This window comes from Mesoplodon mirus (assembly GCF_964341445.2).
Source record: "Mesoplodon mirus genome assembly, chromosome: 6".
Taxonomy (NCBI): Eukaryota; Metazoa; Chordata; class Mammalia; order Artiodactyla; family Ziphiidae; genus Mesoplodon; species Mesoplodon mirus.
This window is the reverse complement of record NC_138982.1, coordinates 57,644,606-57,665,603: the sequence shown is the minus strand read 5'-3', so window position 1 is coordinate 57,665,603 and position 20,998 is coordinate 57,644,606. Positions and strand designations below refer to the sequence as shown.

General features: G+C 42.0%; 1 protein-coding gene across 3 annotated transcripts in view; it reads left to right on the top strand.

Moving 5' to 3' along the window:
- FNDC3B (fibronectin type III domain containing 3B) overlaps positions 1 to 20,998 on the top strand; it is a 359,867-nt gene that overhangs the window by 274,302 nt on the left and 64,567 nt on the right. For all 3 annotated transcript variants that reach the window (XM_082624742.1, XM_082624743.1, XM_082624744.1), the window contains exons 10-11: positions 7,265 to 7,403; positions 10,443 to 10,496. In XM_082624742.1, the coding sequence (XP_082480868.1) occupies positions 7,265 to 7,403; positions 10,443 to 10,496 (193 nt within the window). The remainder of the gene's footprint in view (positions 1 to 7,264; positions 7,404 to 10,442; positions 10,497 to 20,998) is intronic.

The following is a 20,998-nucleotide window of genomic DNA, read 5'->3' as shown; positions in this document are numbered from 1 at the left end:
TGGTTGTTTGGTCTGAGGCGACCCAACACTGGAGCCTACCCTGGCTCTTTGGTCGGGCTAATGTTGGACTCTGGGAGGGCTTACACCAAGGAGTACTTCCCAGAACTTCTGCTGCCAGTGTGCTTGTCCCCACGGTGAGCCACAGCTGCCCCCCGCCTCTGCAGGATGCCCTCCAACACTGGCAGGTAAGTCTTGTTCTGTCACCTGTGGGGTCACTACTTCTTTCCCCTGGGTCCTGGTGCACACTCTCCTTTGCGTGTGCCATCCAAGAGTGGAGTCTCTGTTTACCCCAGTCCTGTTGAAGTCCTGTAATGAAATCCCTATAGCCTTCAAAGTCTGATTCTCTGGGAATTCCTCCTCCCATTGCCAGACCCCCTGGTTGGGAAGCCTGACATGGGGCCAGAACCTTCACTCTAGTGCGTGAACTTCTGTGGTATAATTGTTCTCCAGTTTGTGAGTCACCCACCCGGCGGTTATGATTTTATTGTGATTGCACCCCTCCTACCATCTCATTGCGGCTTCTCCTTTGTCTTTGGATGTAGGGTATCTTTTTTGGTGAGTGCCAGTGTCTTCCTGTCGATGATTGTTCAGCAGTTACTTGTGATTCCGGTGCTCTCTCAAGAGGGAGTGAGCACATGTCCTTCTACTGCGCCATCTTCCAGAACACATCGCTTTTAGTATTTTTAAAAAATTCTTTCCTAAGAAAAATGTCTACAGTCCCAATTGTAGTTACTTTGCTCTGGCTATTCCACAGTCCATATAGATCATTCATTCTCTTTCCTTATACAGCCTTCCATTTTTCAAGCTAGAGAATACTCTTAACACTTCCAGCCCCTATGTAGAGTCAGTCTCTTCTGCCTTGAATTGCTTTGGGAGGCAGCTTGATGGCATAGTAGGCAGACCTTGGAATTTGGAATTAATGACTCAGGCACTTACTGAGGGTATGTGATTAGGCAAGCCATGTAAGCTTCAATGTCCTTGTTTTCTCATTCGTAAAATGAGGATAATAACGATACCAGCCTCAGAAAGATGGTGTGAGAGCAAATGAAATATATGTGCAAATCTATTATAAATCTGTAACACCTATAAATGTTGTTTTGTTTTTCCAAAGTGGTTGCAGATTTTCCACACTAAAAATAAAAAGGACTTCATTATGAAGTTTGACAATACCACTCATTATTTTATTGAGATAAAGATATATCACAATTGGAACTGAAAAAAGCAGACCAAAAATCTCTTTTTATGATGCAGTTAACATTCTCAAAATCTTAGTTCCAGGAATGTAAGCTTTTATCAACACAGTAGCCTCAAATATCATTTTAAATTTAATAGTCACCTATAAGGCCTCAAAAAGCTACATGGAAATATTTCCTCACTTTTCCACAACAGAAGCTCCAAATGAATTCCATTACTGTACAGCTGCAAAACGAACAATTATATATATTACCGTTTTCATTTATTTGTACATTACCAATTTAGAAAATGTCACCTTATAGGAAGTCTAGAGAGCCAATCATGAAAACAGTTGTTTCTTTTAGCAGTGCCAAGCAGGCTGTATTCTCCTTCTAGTTGTTAATAGTGCACATTTTGACAAAGGCCTGCAGAAGTCTCTGTTCAAATCACTCTTCCGTAGAGTGAAAGGTTTCTTTCTCAGGTCAGGTACTGACATCTCACCTAGGGCTCCTTTCTTGTTGCTTTTGGTTTTGCTATTCTGATTTCATCCCCTTCACACTGCTTGCTTGATATCTTTATGGAATTCTTTTTCTCATTTTCAGTTTTTTCCTCCCTCATGTTAGTGAGTATTGTCTGAGTTCACCAGTCAGATACACAACCATTTTTTAAAGTAGCAGCCTCTCAGTCATGGAGTTCTGTCATTGAACTGTATAGTGCTTGGCATCAGTTCCTAGGCAAGAATAGCTCTTGAATTCTACTTGCCATCAGCTCAGTGTTATTGGGAATAATTTATTAAGAGACCAGCGGCATCCTTGAGATGGTGCTCTAGGTTATGTGTCTGTAGCTGTTCAGATTGGCGCTTGCTATGCCCTTTAGTCCAAATTCCACATTGAAAATTGTATCCTGAGACATTTCAGGTTTTAAAGATTATTTTCCTCACTTTTTGCTATGTATTTTCGTGCCATTGCTCCACATCTATCCGACCACTTTTTTTTTCTCCTAGTGATTGAGGAAAGTAATTCCTCTATTATGTTGATTTAAAAAATTTAGGTGTTGGGTCCTGGGTTATTTTTATTAAAGTCATCACTTTTATATTAGTTACCCAGTTCTTACACAGATTGCTTTTTTTGGTTTAATGTTGGTTGAATGTTTAAAAGGAATCAATTTGTAATTGTCAAAGTGTATTTATTCAGTGTTTCCATATAGGGTATTGTGTTATGGAATGATGCCACCAATGCAGAGTCTCCTCTCTGTGTGTGTGTGTGTGTTGAGGAAGAGAGAGGAATGAGAAAAATCCAATACATACATACATACAAATAAATAACATTCTGTTTTATAATACTTATGCATAAGTACGTAACTTTACAATCACAAACATTTATATATTCATTTATTTATACACATACAAAGAAAAGCATATTCCTCTTTTTTTTTTTTTTTTTTTTTTTTTTTTTTTTGCGGCTCGTGGGCCTATCACGCCGCGGCCCCTCCCGCCGCGGAGCGCAGGCCCAACGGCCATGGCTCATGGGCCCAGCCGCTCTGCGGCACGTGGGATCCTCCCAGACCGGGGCATGAACCCGCGCCCCCTGCATCGGCAGGCGGACCCTCAACCACTGCGCCACCAGGGAAGCCCGCGTATTCCTCTTTTAATTGGTAGTTTTATAATTAATAGTCACATTGAAACGATCATTTTACTGTGGGAGTCAAGAATTTATATTTTTATCAATGATAGGATAATCAGGAATTTGAGTGTTGGAATGAATAGCAATTTCAATGCAGAATTTGAGGCCGTTTTCCAGTCATTGTCATAAACAATTTGGCAAAGAGGTTGCCCAGAGATTATATCATGTAATAACATTTCCCAGAAAAATTATGTGATGAAACATTTCCAAAAATATGTGGTTGACCAGCTCAGTGTGGAGTTATAAAATAGGTGTTATTTTATTTTTTTTAACATCTTTATTGGAGTATAATTGCTTTACAATGGTGTGTTAGTTTCTGCTTTATAACAAAGTGAATCAGCTATGCCTACACTTATATCCCCATATCCCCTCCCTCTTGCGTCTCCCTCCCACCCTCCCTATCCCACCCCTCTGGGTGGTCACAGAGCACCGAGCTGATCTCCCTGTGCTATGCGGCTGCTTCCCACTAGCTATCTGTTTTACATTTGGTAGTGTATATATGTCCATGCCACTCTCTCAGTTCGTCCCAGCTTACCCTTCCCCCTCCCTGTGTCCTCAAGTCCATTCTCTACGTCTGCGTCTTTATTCCTGTCCTGCACCTAGGTTCCTCAGGACCATTTTTTTTTTTTGATTCCATATATATGTGTTAGCATACGGTATTTGTTTTTCTCTTTCTGACTTATTTCACTCTGCATGACAGACTCTAGGTCCAGTCACGAAATAGGTGTTATTGACTAGAAATTGCAGCTCCTGGTATGTTACAGATGTGCTGGAGGAAGGGGGAGGCAAATTTCTGAAATTTTTGGAGCACCTGTTCCGTACACATTTAGTTGGTACTTAAACTGAAACAAATGTGCAAACCCAACACAAGATTAGTTATATCCTTAGAAAAGTGTATTCCTCTTTGCTGGTATAAATGCTAAAAGAACTGAATTGTTTGCTGATATATTTAACTTAGGACACTTGTCCTACTCCACAGATCTTCCTGTCACATCGTGGTATTTAGAGAAAACACATCACCATCATGTGAGAAACATGATTGCAACATTCTTCAAAATGTAATGTCATTTACAGAGACTTTTCTGTGAAAATTACTGGTAAAAGCGGAGCAGGTAGTTATTACAGTTATTAGTTGCTATCTATTTACTGAACAATTTGAATTGACAGATGTAATCATGAGGTACTTAGATATCACGTCAAGTTTTAGGTACTGAGTGCAGCACATTTATATTGCCACATAAAATAGATCTTGTTTCCTTTGCAGAGACAGACTTTTTACAAGTGCAGAGCATTGACTCCTCATTTAGACAAACTATAACATTCTCTGAGTTTAAAGATAAGGGCACTAACTCCTGCCGGCCTGTACACTGTCCATCCTCAAGTACCTCAGATTTTTACTTGTGCCATCAAGTTCCTTCATTCCTACTGTCATCCTCCCAACCTGGCTGTCAGGAGCCTCCTTCTCTCATGTTTCTCTAGCCCGATAAGTATGGATTTGTGACTCTAAGAATCTCATTGAAAAGAAAGAATGAACTTGACTGAGTCCAGCTCTCCCCAGATAACTAACTATGGTCTGCTAGTCCTTGGCAGGCTCTTCCCCTACCTCCTTTCCTCTGCTCTATTACCCAATGGATTTTTGGTGCTGACTGTTTTTGTGGATATTTAGGACTTGGTCTGTCTGAGTATAGTCTGAATTCATAAGCAAATGCCTAGTGACCGCAACATGAGATACCTCCTGGGAACGGAAGTGGGTAAAGAGGATTGGGTAAAAGGCGTGAAAAAGCAGTCTCAGTTCCGGGGAGCAGTAGGGAGTGGTGGGGACTCTGAACTGAACAGCACCTGCCCATCTAAAGGGGGAGCTGCTCTCAGTTTCATTTAATTCCTGTCATTCAGGTCTGCAGCTCAGTGTTGCTAGAACTTCTGGTTTTTAAGAGAAGCCAGAGGTTCATTTTTTTAAACGAGAGATCTCCATTTTTTTCAGCATTGGCTTAATTTTTAACTTTGTGTTTCTGAAGATTTCAGTTATAGTCAAAAGTGGACAGTAATTTAATGAACTCTCATATACCCACCACCCAACTTTTTATTTCCTTGGTGCCTTCTCCTACGCCCTCCCCCAGCAGTTATTTTGAAGTAAAGTCCAGACATCGTATTATTTCACCTGTGAACCACATTACCATCATCACACACCCCATGCCCATCCAAAATAAACAAAATTGGTAAATTCCTTCATGTCTTTAAAATCCAGACACTGTTCCCATTTCCTCAACTGTCCTAAAAATGAAGGTTTTATTTCTTCAGTTTGTTGTAATTGGAATTCAGACGTGGTTTGAGTATTGTGTTTGGCTTATAGCTCTTAAATTTCTTTTAAGCTATAGGTTTTCCCTCCATACCTTTTTTCTCTTCTTGCAATTTATTTGTTGGAATAATTTTTTTTTTTTGTCCTGTAGACTTTTCCACACTGTGAATTAGCCTGATTGTATCCTGTAGTGTTGCTTAATAATGTTCTCTCCATGTTTCCTATAAAGCAGTGAAGAGGCTTAATCAGATACAGGTTCAGTTTTTCTGGCAGGGATTTTATAGATAGCGGCATGGTCTCTCATTAGGAGTGCATAATGTCTGCTTGTCTCTTTTTTGGAGATCGTTGCCTATGTCCTTTAATTCATAGGTGGCGGTAATATTTTATTTTTTATTTTTTTGGCGGTAATATTTTAAAACACTGTATTCCTTCCCTCCCCCCACACGTACTTTGGGCAAAATACAGTCGATAAGCCATCAGTTGGAGAATTCAACTGATCTGTTAAAGTTCAGGCTGGAACCCTGCCCATGTCTGGAACATTCTGTGATTCATTTTTAAGTAACTTACTCCCAGTGAACCTGTCCTGATACACGGAAATGATCTTGCCGAGTCTCCTGTTTCATTTTCTGTTATCATGTGCCTACTTACAGTGAATGCAAAAAAGAACATTTCTGTCATCAGGTTGGGTGAAGAGCATCCTAATGAGAGGTATCTTTTGTTTGGATCAAATATCATGGTGTCCTCCCCTTAGGCAAACAAGTCAAATATCCAGTAAATATGTATTTTACCTTTCAGAATGGAAGGTAGGCATGTCTGTTAGTACTTTTGACTTGCATGGCCTCTATAAATTTTTTGTGGTGGACTTCAGGTGTATGATTTTTAAAATCCTTTCTCCTCAGTTAGGTCCTATTTTCCATAATGTTATCTGTAGCTGTTATTTATTCTTTGGGCAGAGTGAGGGGAAGTGGATTGCAGGATGAATAGGACAGTAGGGAATACAGTATAGCAGTTAGATCTCCATGACTGAGTACAATTGATCCAACTTTCTAGCTGTGTAGCTTTGGGAAATTTACTTCACCTCTCTAGTCTGAGTGTTCTTCTGTCTTTAATGGCAGTTCATAAAGAGTTGTTTAGAATTAAGGACTTGATGTATTTACAAATTCTGAATAGCTTAATCCATGCATCTTTTTTAGGCAACAAAGGTTTCTTTATTGTCTTTTTAAAAGAGTATGTTTTCAAGTTTTTTTTTAATGCCCAATATTTAAAAAATGAAAAAGTAGAAAAGAAGATGGTAAAAAATCAGCATAATCCTATTTTATGCTATTTGAAAGGAGTGTAGTTTTATAATATTGTGTTATATGCTTTTTTTTCACAGCTTCTCTGGAGAAATCAGGTCCATATGTTGAGTATCGAGCCATGCATTTTAATGTGCAGAATTCACATCCTTAATCTTGGCTCCAGGTGTAAGAGTTAGATGTTCACATGGATAAACTGTACCTGAACCATGTTTTTAATGAATTAGAAGAGAGATGCATTTGGCAGTAGCAAGCCTGTTTCTGTGTGTGAAATGTCCTTATTTCTACCTAAATATCTGCAGTATTATCAACAGTTCAAAGATGATATCTACTTTGTTGTTTGTACTTCTACCTCTCTCTCTCAGTTTGTGGACTCTCATCACTGTTTCTTGTCTCCTTTGACCCAACCCTTATCTGTACTTTTAGCCTTTTTCCAGACAAAGTCAACCAGAGAGTGGCTTGATGGACTTTAGAATATATATTTGGAGGCCATTTTGGGGAATAAGTATATTTCCTTATTGAGCATATTCTTTTCCAGTCAGTAGACTCTGCCTGTCTTAAATGGGGCTGGGTGGCTCTGACAGTTAGTGGGAGGAGAGAATGCATTGAGGCACATCGCCTGCTGGGATGATTTTCCCCTGAAAATGCTGACCATAGTTAGGTCAGGACAAGACCAGTAAATAAGAATAAGGGTCATGGTGTGTACTACATAAGAAATTCTGTTCTCTGTGTTAAGTCCTGGGACAAAGCTGAGATAAAAACCCTGGTCTTCTGTGATGGGCCTCTGCCATTGACTGTATTTGTCTGTCTGTTTTCAGGGTGTATGCTATGTACAATTCCGTAAAGGGATCCTGCTCTGAGCCGGTTAGCTTCACCACCCACAGCTGCGCACCCGAGTGTCCTTTCCCACCTAAGCTGGCACACAGGAGCAAAAGTTCACTAACCTTGCAGTGGAAGGTGGGTAGCACAAAGTGGCAGGAATATTCTGAAGTCTGTAGCCATTTGAAACATTTATTTAGCAGTATTCCAGTTTGGTGATGGTGTTTCATTTTCTGCATAGTGACTATGTGAAACAAATTATAATGATATCAAAAGTTGCCATCTCTATAAAAATTGGGCAAAAGAATGGGAGAGAGAACTGTGAAATCAAGTTTTAGCTTTCTTTTCAGGGTCATGAGCAACACTTTATAAGTGATATAAATACTTAAGATAACTAAATGTCATCACTTTCTAATAGTTTAATTCATTTCAGTAGACATTTGAGGACTTGAGTAAAAAGTTTTTGTGAAGAAAGATTTAGAGATAAAGTAGGTTTATGGGTCCATTGGCTTCTTTCAGTGGTGACTCTGCAATGTCTAATATTTAAAACTGCCTAGAATGTTTAGTGTTCTAAACTATATTAAGGTTTCATTAATTTTGACTAATTAGGCCTTAGGTCAGTTAGGATTACTAATTATTTTTTTAACATCTGAATCATGTGGTAGTTTTCATGAAATACAACTTTTTGGCTACAAATAACTTGTCAAAGAGAGGTCCTTAAAGTAGTATATCATTGGCTTATCAGTCACAGTTGTGTGTTTGTAAGAAAATAGTAGATTATGTTATCAATCTCTATAGTAATTATTTCTGTATATTTATACTTTAAAATATAGTTCAAAATGTAAAATTTATCGAGGTAGAGATAATAAAGATTTGTGGTATTGGGGGAGAACACCAGTGGCAAATAAGATAACTAGGGAGTTTCCTTATTGGTGAACAAATACTTTGTCCTTTTGTTCTTAGACCAGAGGGTCAAATTTATCTTGGGAGTTGATAAAAGCAGTTGAGAGTAGTGATTAGCAACAAAGCATGGACTTCTGTAGACCCCCCTCATAGCCAGTGGCCAACATTGAGTGTGTTATTTGGACAAAGGCAAAGTTGTAGAATCTGAACTATTTTATTTTCCTTCCTGGCTTCCAGGGATAATCCAGGTCAGTGATTCCCTACCTTTTCAGAGTTTTAACACCCAACTGGTGGTCATCATTGTTTAAGTCCTTGGAGCATATACATCCATTTTAAAATGTGTTCTGTATTTATACATATACGTATGTAAATATGTCTTAAGGAAAGAATTAAAATCCATTTTGTTTGGAAAGTAGAAGAAATCTTAAAGATTACCAGAGGGACCCTGGGGTCTTATAAACCTAAAGTTGGGAATCACTGATACATACTCTGCTTAAAACCTGGATGAAATTCAGGCCTCAGGCAGACCAGCAACTTCAAGAAAAAGATTTCTTACTAGGAGGAAAATGTTTCACAATTTCTTTCTCCCTTTATTTAATTGTAAGTCAGAAGCATATTGTTCCATTCAGTTACATGCAAAGTTGAAAGTTCTGGATTCAGTTCAGTTTTCATGTTCTTAGAACAGATTTTCCAATAACGGTGTTCCAGTTGGGGGTACAAGGACAGCGCGCCCATGCTCTGGCTGCCCACCTGTCCTTGAAGCCACCAAGACACTGAGAGAGCTCAGGGACCTCTAATGTCATCCAGTTAGCGCCAGGAGATAGGGCAACACAAACACCAGGGGCTGTGTCCCCACCCTCAAGGAATCAGGGACTCGGTGGTGGGGCAGGACATCAGAAAGGAATATATGAGCATCATAAATGTAGTTTTTACCTTAGAAATGAGTTCTCAGCTAAAACCTTGATTTTGTCCGTTATTTAGAATTTTAAATGTAACCCTATCCTATCTCCCAAATCGAGCCCACAAAAGCCTGAAATTACAGTTTAGTAGAACATACAGCACTCACCCATAATTGGGGCTTGGAACTCTAAGATTATATGACTCAGAAGAAAGAAGGAGGAAGGAAGGAAAGGCCAGGGTGAAGAGTTTCTTTATTAAGTAACTAATATATACTGAGTCCTCGATGTTAATGCATTTATTATTAACAATAATAATGCAACAGCTACTGTTTACTGACTGCTTCCTGTAACACCGGTGCCGTTTTTGTAAGTGATTTACATATATTCTTCCAATTCCTTATCACACCCATCCATTCTTGGAATAAGAAACTAAACATTGATATTAAGCAACTTACATCAGACCACTCGTGACAGACAGCCGGGAGGGGCTTCAGTGTAGCTCTGGTGACCTGGCTGCCTTTGCTGGGGGCAGGTCACCACATTCTATGGGGCCCTGGCTCTTTCCTGGGAAGAGCCAGCCCAGGTGTGTTTGTGCTTGGGAGACATGGTCTTACTACCTTAGTGCTGTGAGGGACTCCACAGTAGCACCCCCTTCTGGCAGCTCTGACCCTACAAAGTACTCTTTTCTCCAGAGTTCTTTACTCTTCTTCCCATTGTCCAAAGCCTGCTTTCTCAGTAAAGCAGATCACAGCATGCTTTTAGGAGGAAAGCAAATGATGAAACTTCTTTTTGCTAATATGCTAAGGGCTAATTGCCCCTGGTAATCTATCCAGGAGATCCGGTTTTTCTCATTTTTAAAAAAAGGGCAACCTTAATGCTGCAGAAGGCTTTCTAATCTTAAACTCTTAAAACAACAACAAAAACTGTATGGGGGAAGTTACAAAAATATGGACTTTAGACTCCTGAACCTAGGTGGGTCAGCTTTATCTTATCAGACCCCAAGCAGTGCCTCTGTTTCTCCCCTGTCTTTTTTCTCCTCCACCCTTGAACTTAACATGCCTCTTAAAAGTTTTATCCCCAGAGGAGGAAGTAAGGCACCATGTGGGTGTAAAGGTAGAGGTGGTGGGGAAGGCGGGCTTGGCTGTTTGTGGGGTACGATTTATTAATAGTGGGGCTCTCTCTACTAGTTGACTTGTATTAAAATTGGTTTTGTGATAATGTTTGAAGAAGCAAATGCAGGAGGTATCCAGGGTTATCCCCCTGCAGGGAGAGTACAGTACTAGCATGGACATTGTATCTGAACCAAGTGGAGAGCTCATAACTTTTGACTGTGAACAACTTTCTCTAATCTCATTTTATTTATTTATATTTTTAGGCACCAATTGACAACGGTTCAAAAATCACCAACTACCTTTTAGAATGGGATGAGGTAATCATATTTTTATGTTCATCCATCTAAAACACCTTTTAAAAATGAAATTGCTGAACAAATGCCATTTTATTCTTTTTTTGAAGATATGCTAAACACATGGAAAAAATAATGTAAGTAGAGAAAAATTGAAACCAATAGTGATTGACTGTGGAAAATGAAGATGAACTGAAGTGTAGTGAATTGTACATTAAAATATATTTACTTGACTTATTTGCAAGAAATGCTACTGAAAGAAAAGATAGGATCTTACCTATTTTGGAGACCCTAGTTTCTGACCAAGAATTGACTTCTTTGTTATCTTGACTGCCCAGGGCCAGCCTGCATAGATGGTTTCCATAAGGTAAACCACACTGCAGCCTGGGAAGCCTAGTTTGTTTCTCTGTGGGAGCAGGGCAGGGGAGACGACAGCACCTGGAGGTCTCACCCACCTGCGAGCACCCTACTGGTTAGCCCATACTAGAAGGGGGTGCCCCCTTTGCTGTTTCTGTCACCAGAGGCCTTGGATGGTATCCGTGGTGAAGTCTTCTTACACTCTAGGCCACTCTCTGCTGAATGGTGACCCAGTGCTTTCCTGGCCTCACTAACACTGCACAGAATCTCAGGCAGGAACACGGGATGCAGAAATCTTATGTTACTAAAAAGCAATGATACTATTCTTGTATATCTTAATTCCGTTCATTCATTTACCTGTGTTTTATTCTCTTTCTGTGATCAAGCAAACAGACTAAGGATTTTAAGAACAGGAAATGTTGACTTTGAAGAGTAATGCAAGTTAACTAGTCTTTGTGACTTAAATTTAGGGGCACTGAAAGATTCAGAACACAGGCTTAGGCAAAAAGCCACTTGTCAAGTGTGGGAAAAAGATTTTAACCAAATGTAAAATGAAAACGGATGAAATTCTCATGACGAAATTTTGATGTGGAAAGGGGGCTCTTTATCACTTTTTGCAGAAGCATATTTTCCCATCTGGGTTGCATCTGAACAGCTAGAGTTCCAAGTTACCAAAGACAATGATCTATTGTTCTTAGGATCTTTGTGAGTAGTTCCTATGTACAGATTGGTGAAATCTCAGACTTAACCAGTATATTTTACAGATTAGGTGGATTTCATTTTAAGGCGGCTTGATTGGAAAGTGAAACCACCCCCTATGGCCCTTGTTTTATATCGAGATAGAGTTTACCCAGTAAAGAGGAGCTTTTATCCTCTCCATATCTTCTCAGAGCACTGGTGAGTGAGTGAGTGAGTGAGTGAGTGAGTGAGTGAGTGAGTGAGTGAGTGTGTGTGTGTGTGTGTGTGTGTGTGTGTGTGTGTGTGTGTGTCCAGTGTTTTTTGCTGCTTCTCTGTCTTGGACCATGGCTTCATAAGTTAAGTAAGGTCAGTGGGAAACCTCAAGAAAAACCCAGGTGCTGCAGGAAATGGTAATGGTGACTCAGTTGTTGGCCACCTTACCTTTGCATTGGACTTGAAAGTGTCCTGGCATGATGCTGGGAGGAAACTTGCTATAGCCTCACATGAAATGGAGAAGCTCTGTCTGATGATCGTTTGTACTCAGTAGGACCCACTATGGACGAGTGACCACAGAATGTGAAGTTGTTTATTTTGGGCCTTCTCCTGCCTTTCCCGTCCTTGCTCTCCTTCCATCTTGCCCTCACTTCCATCCTAATTCTTCTATCTTCCCCTTTCCTCTTTATATTCCCTCCCACCTTTGAATGCCTGCTGGTGTCAGCTCTGGTGAGCTTTCCTGGAAATTCCAGGGTAATTGACTATAGGCCTTTTGCCAACACAGGAATCCTTTTATGTCCTGTGGCTTAATGTTCTTCAAGGAGGAAAATCAAATGTACAAACAGAGAACAACACCTGACCTGCAGGAAGTGAGAGCACGTGAGGCTCTGGCTCTCCCTCCAAAACCTTCTGCTGGTGGTGTCTGAGCCAGGTGCACCTGGTACAAGTCTCTTTCCAGACCGTGCCCTGGTGGAGTATGGTGGGGCAGGAGAACAGGAGGGGTGTTCAGCTGGAGTTCCTCTCCGCAGCCAGAGCTCGCCTCTCCCAGCCATGGCCTCTATGGCACCCAGGGGGCTGTAGAAACAAGCTTAAAGGGCAGAAAGGTGGGTGGGTGCACAAAGGAGCAGATCCCCGCCTGAGAGGGAAGCAGGTATTGTTCAGTCTCGAAGAAGCTTTTGTTCAGGAGTCTCACCGCGCCCCATTCCTGCTGTGGCTCCTGGTCTGAGAATCATAGCTTGGGGTGAGGTGACCCCATCTACATACATGCCACCACGAATGTCTCATCCCATATTTTTATTATATCAGCCCTGGCTAGAGTTCCCAGAATTTATTCTTTTGCTCAATTTTGTTTTAAACATTTATTATTATTATTTTTTTGGCTGCGTCAGGTCTTAGTTGTGGTACGCGGGATCTTCATTGGGCACGCAGGCTCTTTGTTGTGGCACACAGGCTTCTCTTTAGTTGTAGCGTGCAGGTTTGCTTTCTGTAGTTGAGGCGCAGGCTCAGTAGTTGTGGCGCGCGGTCTTAGTCACCCTGTGGCATGCGGGATCTTAGTTCCCCGACCAGGGATCGAACCTGCGTCCCCTTCATTGAAAGGCAGGTTCTTTACCACTGGACCACCAGGACAGTCCCTCTTTTGCTCAAATTTTTAATCACCATTCCAATAAAATAATTAGTGTAAAATTCTGAAGGTGTTAGTAAACTAGGAGCACAGGGCCTCAAGTCCTACTGTCAAGTTTCTAGAAAAAGAACTTCATGAATGAAAGAGCAGAAGCAGAGAGGCCAGTGAGTACCTGGCCTTTATTTCTCCTACAACTGGGGATGCTGTGCTGAGTTGACCTTGGGAAAAGCCACCTTTAAATCAAGAGCTAACCGCCTGCTGGTCTCTGAAGGCAGGTGTGGCCCTAATGGGGAACAGAAAACAGAACTGTGAAGCACGGGGGGGAAGCTAATATACCCTCTCTCCTAAATTCATTGTCAGTAATGTCACATCACTGTTCACAGACTTCACTTGGGAATTACTCACTAATAGTTCTTCAAGGGGGCTGGATGCCTACTTTTCTCCATGAGTAATTGTGCCTAGCCACTCCCTTAACTTTTCCATCACTGCAGTAAGTAACTGTGACTACGAGATGGTAATGAGCAACTAAAAATGGAACACACAGGTGTCACTGGCTTTTCAGCTATAGCCATCAGTTTCAGTTTTCTCCTGAAACAGATCAATTTTCATAACTTGGAAAGGTGTGGCCTTTCCTGGCCACGTCCCTTTGTTGGGGTGACTCAGATAAGTGGTAGTGTGAGTTCTACTCTTAGATATTGTTTTAACGCGTGTTCTACAGAAATGCTAACTGGTGCTATTAGCAGCTAGTTCCTCAGCACAAACGCAGGTCTCCTAAGATCTCACTGTGAACACATGGCGTGGATTCATGCTTACGTGTTCAGTGACATGGTGTTCACCCAAAGAGAACTGGATTGTTTCTGCTTTGTCTCTAACTAGTCAAACAAATCATTTAACCCCCAAGTCTCAGCTTCTCCACTTGAAAAATAGCGTCTGTTATCTCACAGGTAGGTTAAAATTGAATGAGATAACTTGGACAATGACAGATTCTGTGTAATGAGTATTTCAGACCACCTAAGCACATTGATGTTAAGATGGGGGATAGGAAAAGTCAACAATTACAGAAGGAGTGTATGAAAGGAATATGACATTTTTCTGTCAGGAACTTATGCGGGAGCCCTGAGGTTAATAGCTCTGGTTTGAACTAAATAAAGATGGATGTTAGTGCTATATATAGATGCTAATTTGCCATTAGCTTTGCTTCCAGACATGACATGTTGGGAATATACGAAAGAACCAGAAAAATAGCTTTGTGGGAATGTGACTAGTGGAGTTCCCGAGACTCTCCCTCACATGTGACTCAGCTAGCCCAAAAAGGAATGTCACATTTGGCTTTCCTGGTGACTAATGAGTGAACACAACTGTAGAACACAGCAGACCGAGAATGACATAAATACTGCAGAAATCAAGGGGAGTATACTCTGAACTCGAACAGAAAAGGCCGGCAGCAGGTAGAGCCCAGAAGCCCATGGGGAACCATTAGGCAGCCTGACCCGGGTTCAGCAGCTCCACTGCAGAAACCTAGATTAGGCGGCAGACCCCAGACTGTCGCTTTATGGGCATCTAGTTCCAGAGCAGCCAACCTAGCTCATAAAGAGAAAGAGCTGGCTCCGTAGGAGGTGCTTGGTTCCTGCTTTATTAATCAGATTCCTGTTTAACTTAGGCGTTAGTTATATTGATAATCTTTCAAAAGGCTTCTTGGACGAGTGAATTTGCACGGGGCTTTTCTGGTTAGACAGCCCTTCTTGGAAGAACCGTAGCATTGGCAAGCAGAGTGACTTACTGGCCTCACAGAGCGGACAAGGAGAGCCTCGCCGAGAGTGCAGCTGACGCTGTCTCTGAGGAGCCCTGCTGCCTGAGGCTGCATAGCCTGTTGTTCAGTGGAGAAGACTGGGAAGGCCAGTGCCTACTCCCCAGCCCATCGCCGATGCCTGGCTGAAAGTCAGGGGAAGGTGCCACTTGCCCAGGCCCACAAGCTCTTTGCCCATTCTCGGGGAGTGCCCTCTTGGAGATGGGAGAGTGGGGTCCCAGGTTCGTTTGTCATTTGTCCATCAAAAACCATATTTTATGTAAGGGCCAAATCAGTGACCTGGCAGAATGACAGTGTTTTGCCACATCCCAGATCTTTACCACCTCCACGTCAAAGGGTGGTTTCTGAGGTCCCAGGGAACAGCTTCCTCCACTATATCCCCTATGGAAGGAAACTAGGCAAGGAAGGATTTAATAACTCAGAGAAGTCCATAGGTATCAAAGACAGAGCTGAGTTAAAAGGAGCCCTCTCATTTAGGGACCCCAGACATCTGTACACCGGAAGCAGATTCTCCATGCTCTTTACCATTTGTCACGTGTACAGGAGGGGGTTATCATGTATTAGGGCAGCAGACTTTGTGGGGAGCTTCCAGCTGAGGCTATATTACGTATGCGCATCTTGGTCCTTGGCGCCTAATTTATCAACTCATTTGTCCTGCTTGTTGGTTGCCAGCTAGAGGATGGCCGCCTTGGGCCTTGGCTAGGTGGGTGAACTGAGCCCATCCGTCCCTTGGTTCATCCCTTGTAGAGGCAGCCTGCTCTAAAATCACCCCCTTCCCTTCACCGGGATAGTCTCAATACATTGATCCTATCAGAGCACTCGACATCAGGTGAGCCTCCGTATTTGGAGAGATATATAAGAACATTGTGTTTGTTTGTTTTAAACCAGAGGAACATCCTTGGCTATTTCAGATAGCCAAGCCTCTCCCACTAATATAAAAAACTAGTGTGCCAGGGGATAAAATGCATGCAGTATTTATTTAGTAATATGCAGCCACAAACTACGCTACCCCCTTTTCTTACCTTTGAGAATTCCTCTGTGCCAGAGTGGTCAGTTAAATGAAAGAGGCATCACTGAGGGGAGAGTGAGGTTTGGTGCAAAGAACTTTGGAATCCACCCAGATGTGGGGTGGCCCCACCTCCCTGTTATGAACCCCTTCTTATATGTGGCTATGCTGAACCCATACATGCTTTTATATCTCAAGCCAACATTTATATTTGATGTTACCTAGGGTCGGCCAATGCTGGTACAACTTCTAAATGTAGATGTACTAACAGACTAAACCTTCGAACCTGGTAGTAGTTCAGTTGGCCAGTGCAGCCTTATTTTTTATTTGATTTATCGTTGATGTTTCTGACAGGTTGAACTATGCTGTTACAGGGAGTGCCCAGCCCAGAATCACTCAGCCCATGTCTGGATCCAGCAGCCATGGGCCATGAGCACATGACACCTGACAACCAAATGCATGTTATTTATTTAGCAGGCAGTTATCAAACATGGTAAGAGCAGCTTGGGAAGGCAACAGGCATGGCTGTGAAAGAACCTGTAAGAGAAGGAGGTCAGTAGATCAAGAAAACATCAGGAAGAGTACAAGCCACATGACCCCAGGGCACCCTGGTGTTGGCCATTCTCATTTTCTTGTGCCAGGAAGAGGAGCCGGAAGGATCTCTTCCAATCTATTAATCTGAAGGCAATTGAAAATATCAGCCAACTTCATCTCGTAGTACCAATGCTGGAAATACCAGCTTCCAAGATTGTTAGTGCAGTCCAGGGGAATTGGAAATGTCAGCCAGAGAAACCACAGCAACCTCAGTCTACAGAATTACTCCTGGCAAGAAAATACTGTGGCCTGAATTAGTTGGAGTATGCGTGAGTTGTATGTATAGAATTGGCCACAGATGTGTTAAGTTCCTTAGCAGGAAACAAACCCATTTTAAGGATTCATCTTCCCAAGTGGTGAGGACAATGTTATGAAGATACTAAGTTTATAAAGAAGGAAAACAGATTTGAAAAAAATATTTTTGTTTGTTTTCAGTTACATAGTTTTACAAATTAACAACTACTTTTAAACATTTTAACTTTAAAAATTAGTTGGCATGTTATGAAATAAATACTTTTTATATACTTAGATTCCATTTTTCAAATAGGCAGACCTATCTGTAAATTGATTTATCCACTAGAACTTTATTCCATTATGTGTCATAAACAGATACCAAACAGAGGTAGAAACACGATTATATGCGACAGTCCTTTGAAAGGTTATTTAATTTGCTCACTCCTGAGGCTTTAGGCTATGTGGTACCTGAACTGCCCAAAGACTTTTGCATGTCTGTATTTAAAAATATTCCCAGGGTTCTCTACAACTTTGGGAATAGCATTATTAAAATTTTTAATTCTCTAAAATGTCACTCTGTAAAATGAAGTAACTGCATTGCCATTGATTAACAATTTTGGTTGATCTTATAGGAATCTTGTTACATTTTTAGCTTCTACAGAAATAATTTTTAAGATCTATTCAGAGAGGCCTTACTTTGTTGGACACTTTGAGGGAAAAAAGCATGTGCTAAGTGCATGTAGAAAATAGAAGCCTTTATCCCGGCATACTTTAAACATTAGTTTTGAGTACGAGCAAGCACACTTCTGCTCCCTTACCTCCTGGCTATTTATAGTACAGGAGGAATTTATAAAAGTTTACTGAAAAACTTCATATTATAGACATCTGTGGACATCAAAATAGATGACTGTAACATTGCATAACAAATTACCTCAAAACTTAATGCCTTAAAACAGTCACTTTCTTATCTCATGGATTCTGGGCTGGGAATTTGGACAGGGCACTGGAGGAGTAGCTAGCCTGTGTTCCACAATTTCTGGCGGTTCAGCTGGGAGGGCTCATTGGCTGGGAGCTGGAACCTTCTGGTGGGGTCCTCACTCACAAATCTAGTGGTCACTGCTGGCTGCGGTGGGACCTCGTCTCAGGCTCCCTCAGAGCATGGCAGCCTTAGGGGAGTCAGAATTGCAAAAGTGAGCATTCCAGGGAAAAGACAGAAACTTCGTCATCTTTTCGACCTCTCCTTGGTAGTCACACAACTTCATTTCCACTCCATCTGTCAGTTACAAGAGAGTCACGAGCCCGTGCACATTCAAGGGAAAGGGTCATAGGCTTTCCTCCTCACTGGATGGAGAATCAAAGAATGTTTGGACGTGTTTAAAATTGTCACCATGTGACATAAAAGGTTCTCTTGACTCTCCTAGTCCATTCATCTTTTCCCCTTTATCTTTGTGTAGCACATACAGTGTTTTAGGTACTATGCCCTAAGACTTATATGCAAGGGCATGGACTGTGAAAGTACAGCGTAACTCTTTTCCTACCCCTGCTCTCCTCTGAGTGTTCTGGGAAGAGGGGAAGGAAGACAGATGTGCCCCAGAGATGCAGTGGTAGGATGGGACTCAGACCCTGTGGCCAGCGCGGCTCGCTAGCCAACGGGGTGTGACTCAGCGGTGCACAAACCCGGCCCTTCTCACTAAACAGATGGGAGAGATTACTGCCTGTTCCCTCAGTGATAAGGAAAGGGAACCCATGAGAAAAACTGCTTTCCTGCCAATTAATGTCTCTGCCTCATTGTTGTACTACATGTGTCCTCTTCCTTTGGGCGACTCACAGGAGGTCAGCAAAGTGCTCCCTCCCCCCTTTTTTGAGGGGATAATATATTTATAATCTTATTTAAGAGCTAATTTAAAATTTTAAACTAGATTAGAAAGAAAAATACTCAAGTAGGTAGTAAAAGGGCAGAAGATAAAATGAGAAAATAGAGAATATATTCCTTAAAGTATTTTAAACCTTTTACTTATCATTTATTCCCCAAATTTCATTTTAAAGAGTGAAATAATGTTTGAGAAGATCTTTGTCCCTGAAGTTAATATTAACTCATCTTGAAAAATGTTTCCAAGGGTGAGTCACTGTCTGCTGTGTAGCCACATGGGTTACATTTTACACACTCCCCCATGCTTCCTTCTCTCACTCCTGCCTTTCTAAGGTTGGGTCCTTTCACAGTCTGGCAAAAAGTTGACATTCTTCAGAGTGTAGCAGGAACTTTGTAGGACCTAAAAGAACATCCGGACTCTGATTATTATTAGGAGTGGTAACCAAATGTATGACCCTTCTGCAAAGGGAGTGAGGATGAGGATGGAGCAGGGACAGATGTGGGTGGAGTATGTAGCTTTCTGACTGTGGTAAGGCTGCGACTCGCCCCCGAAGGTGGTGCCCTTCTTCACTGTGTGAATCTAGGACTGAAAAGAAGCACTTGTTCACCAAGGATCAGATAAATGAGACATGCAGACTAGGCCCGGTGAACTCTGTGGTAAATAGAGTTGCAGTGGCATCAGGGAGCGGGCTGCCTGGAGGGATGGAGATTAAGCTGACCCAGTGGGGTCTAGGATGTAGACAATATGCAGTGTATTTTTGTTCAATGGTAAGAGAGGTGATAGAGGCAAAGCAGGGGACCTCAGGACTGGGGCAGGACTAATCTGATATACGCTCGGTACATGATTCAGCTGCTGGCAAATCGAGCACTTTTAACCAGAATCGGAGGACAAGCACCCTGGAGCCTGGGCGGAAAACAGTTCCATTTGTCTCAGCGCCCAGGGTGGTGAATGTGTGCTCTCAGGCTAGGTCTAGGTGCAGGATGATGGCAGATTAGCGAGAACTGTGAATTCATTTGAGTGAGAAGAGGAGCTCCGCTGAAAAAGGAGGCAGCTGGGTTTCTAATGCCTCACTCCCTGCCAAAGTGAGCACCTTGAGCTCTGTTAACAAGCAGTTGGTTTGTATTCCAAGATTTCTTCACATTCTAGTAAAGATTAATCTTGTCCTTGAATGAACCCAGTGTGTGTGGTAGAAAAAATCATTTGGGCATGCCCAAGACTATGAAATGGAAACAAGTGGGGGAACCCTGAAAATCTGCCCTTTTGGGCTTGTGGACACTGGCAGTAGCAAGTTAGTCCAGAACACGCTGGGGCTTTATGTCCAATGAGGTCAGTAGTCCAGTGGCTAGGTCTGCTCCAGGATGATCAAGGGTGTGGGCTTCCAGCCTCCTCTCACCTCTTTCTCTAGTTGGGGTGAAGTTTTTGTTGCTTCCCCGGGAGAACAGGAATTCAAGTGCTCATCTTAGGGAGGTTCTGATCCTGATTGCTCCCATGCTGCACGTCCGTCATCCCCCAAGATGCAGAGTCAGGGTGCTACTGGGCATCCATACCTCAGATCTTGGAGACCAGCCAACTCCTAGACCTTTGGAACCCCCCTCTATGTAACACCCCACAAGTAGCCTAGCAGCAGTAGCTGACCAGGACAAGGCCTTGGCCACAGGTGTCCCTGCTGCCTGTGTTTGACCAGATTATTGATGACAATAGCCCTACAAAGTGTCGAGAGATTATGCATTTCCATTAGGACCATGTTTTAGTAGGAGATTTTGCATGAAGCTAACTTTAAATTATTAAAAAGTAAGTTGTCCTTCCAAGTAAAGCGGTTATGTCTTGGTAATCCTGTGTACTTTAAATTAGATTTTATTAAAAGAGGGAACATGCCATAAATTATAATATCTCAAAATCATTTGGAGCCACTCTCCCTATCAAACATGGAAGTTGTGATTTACCATTTGTGAAACTTCAGACAGTAGTGGCTTGGACATATTTAATTTCTGATAAATAAAGATAAACATTCACATTATCACTCCTGTCCGTTTCTCTCAATCTTTTAGCCTTCTAAAGCATTATCTTTTTTTTTTTAACCCTATCCATTTCTGTCAACAAGAAGAGCTGTGTAATATTTTATTTATAAATGCTATCTGCAACCTGGGATCACGCCTGGTTTACAAACAGATTCTTCACATCGCCTGTACCTTTGAACGTGTACTTACTCTAAGGCCTAAGACTAAAGCCATTTGAGAGCCTGGCCTGGGCTTTCACGGGCGAGCAGGGGGACGCGGGAGCCATCCCACACTGGCGTTCGCCATCTTCACCTGCTAACCTCTCAGCCGTAGATTACCTCTGCACTGCAGTGACTCTTCTGAATAT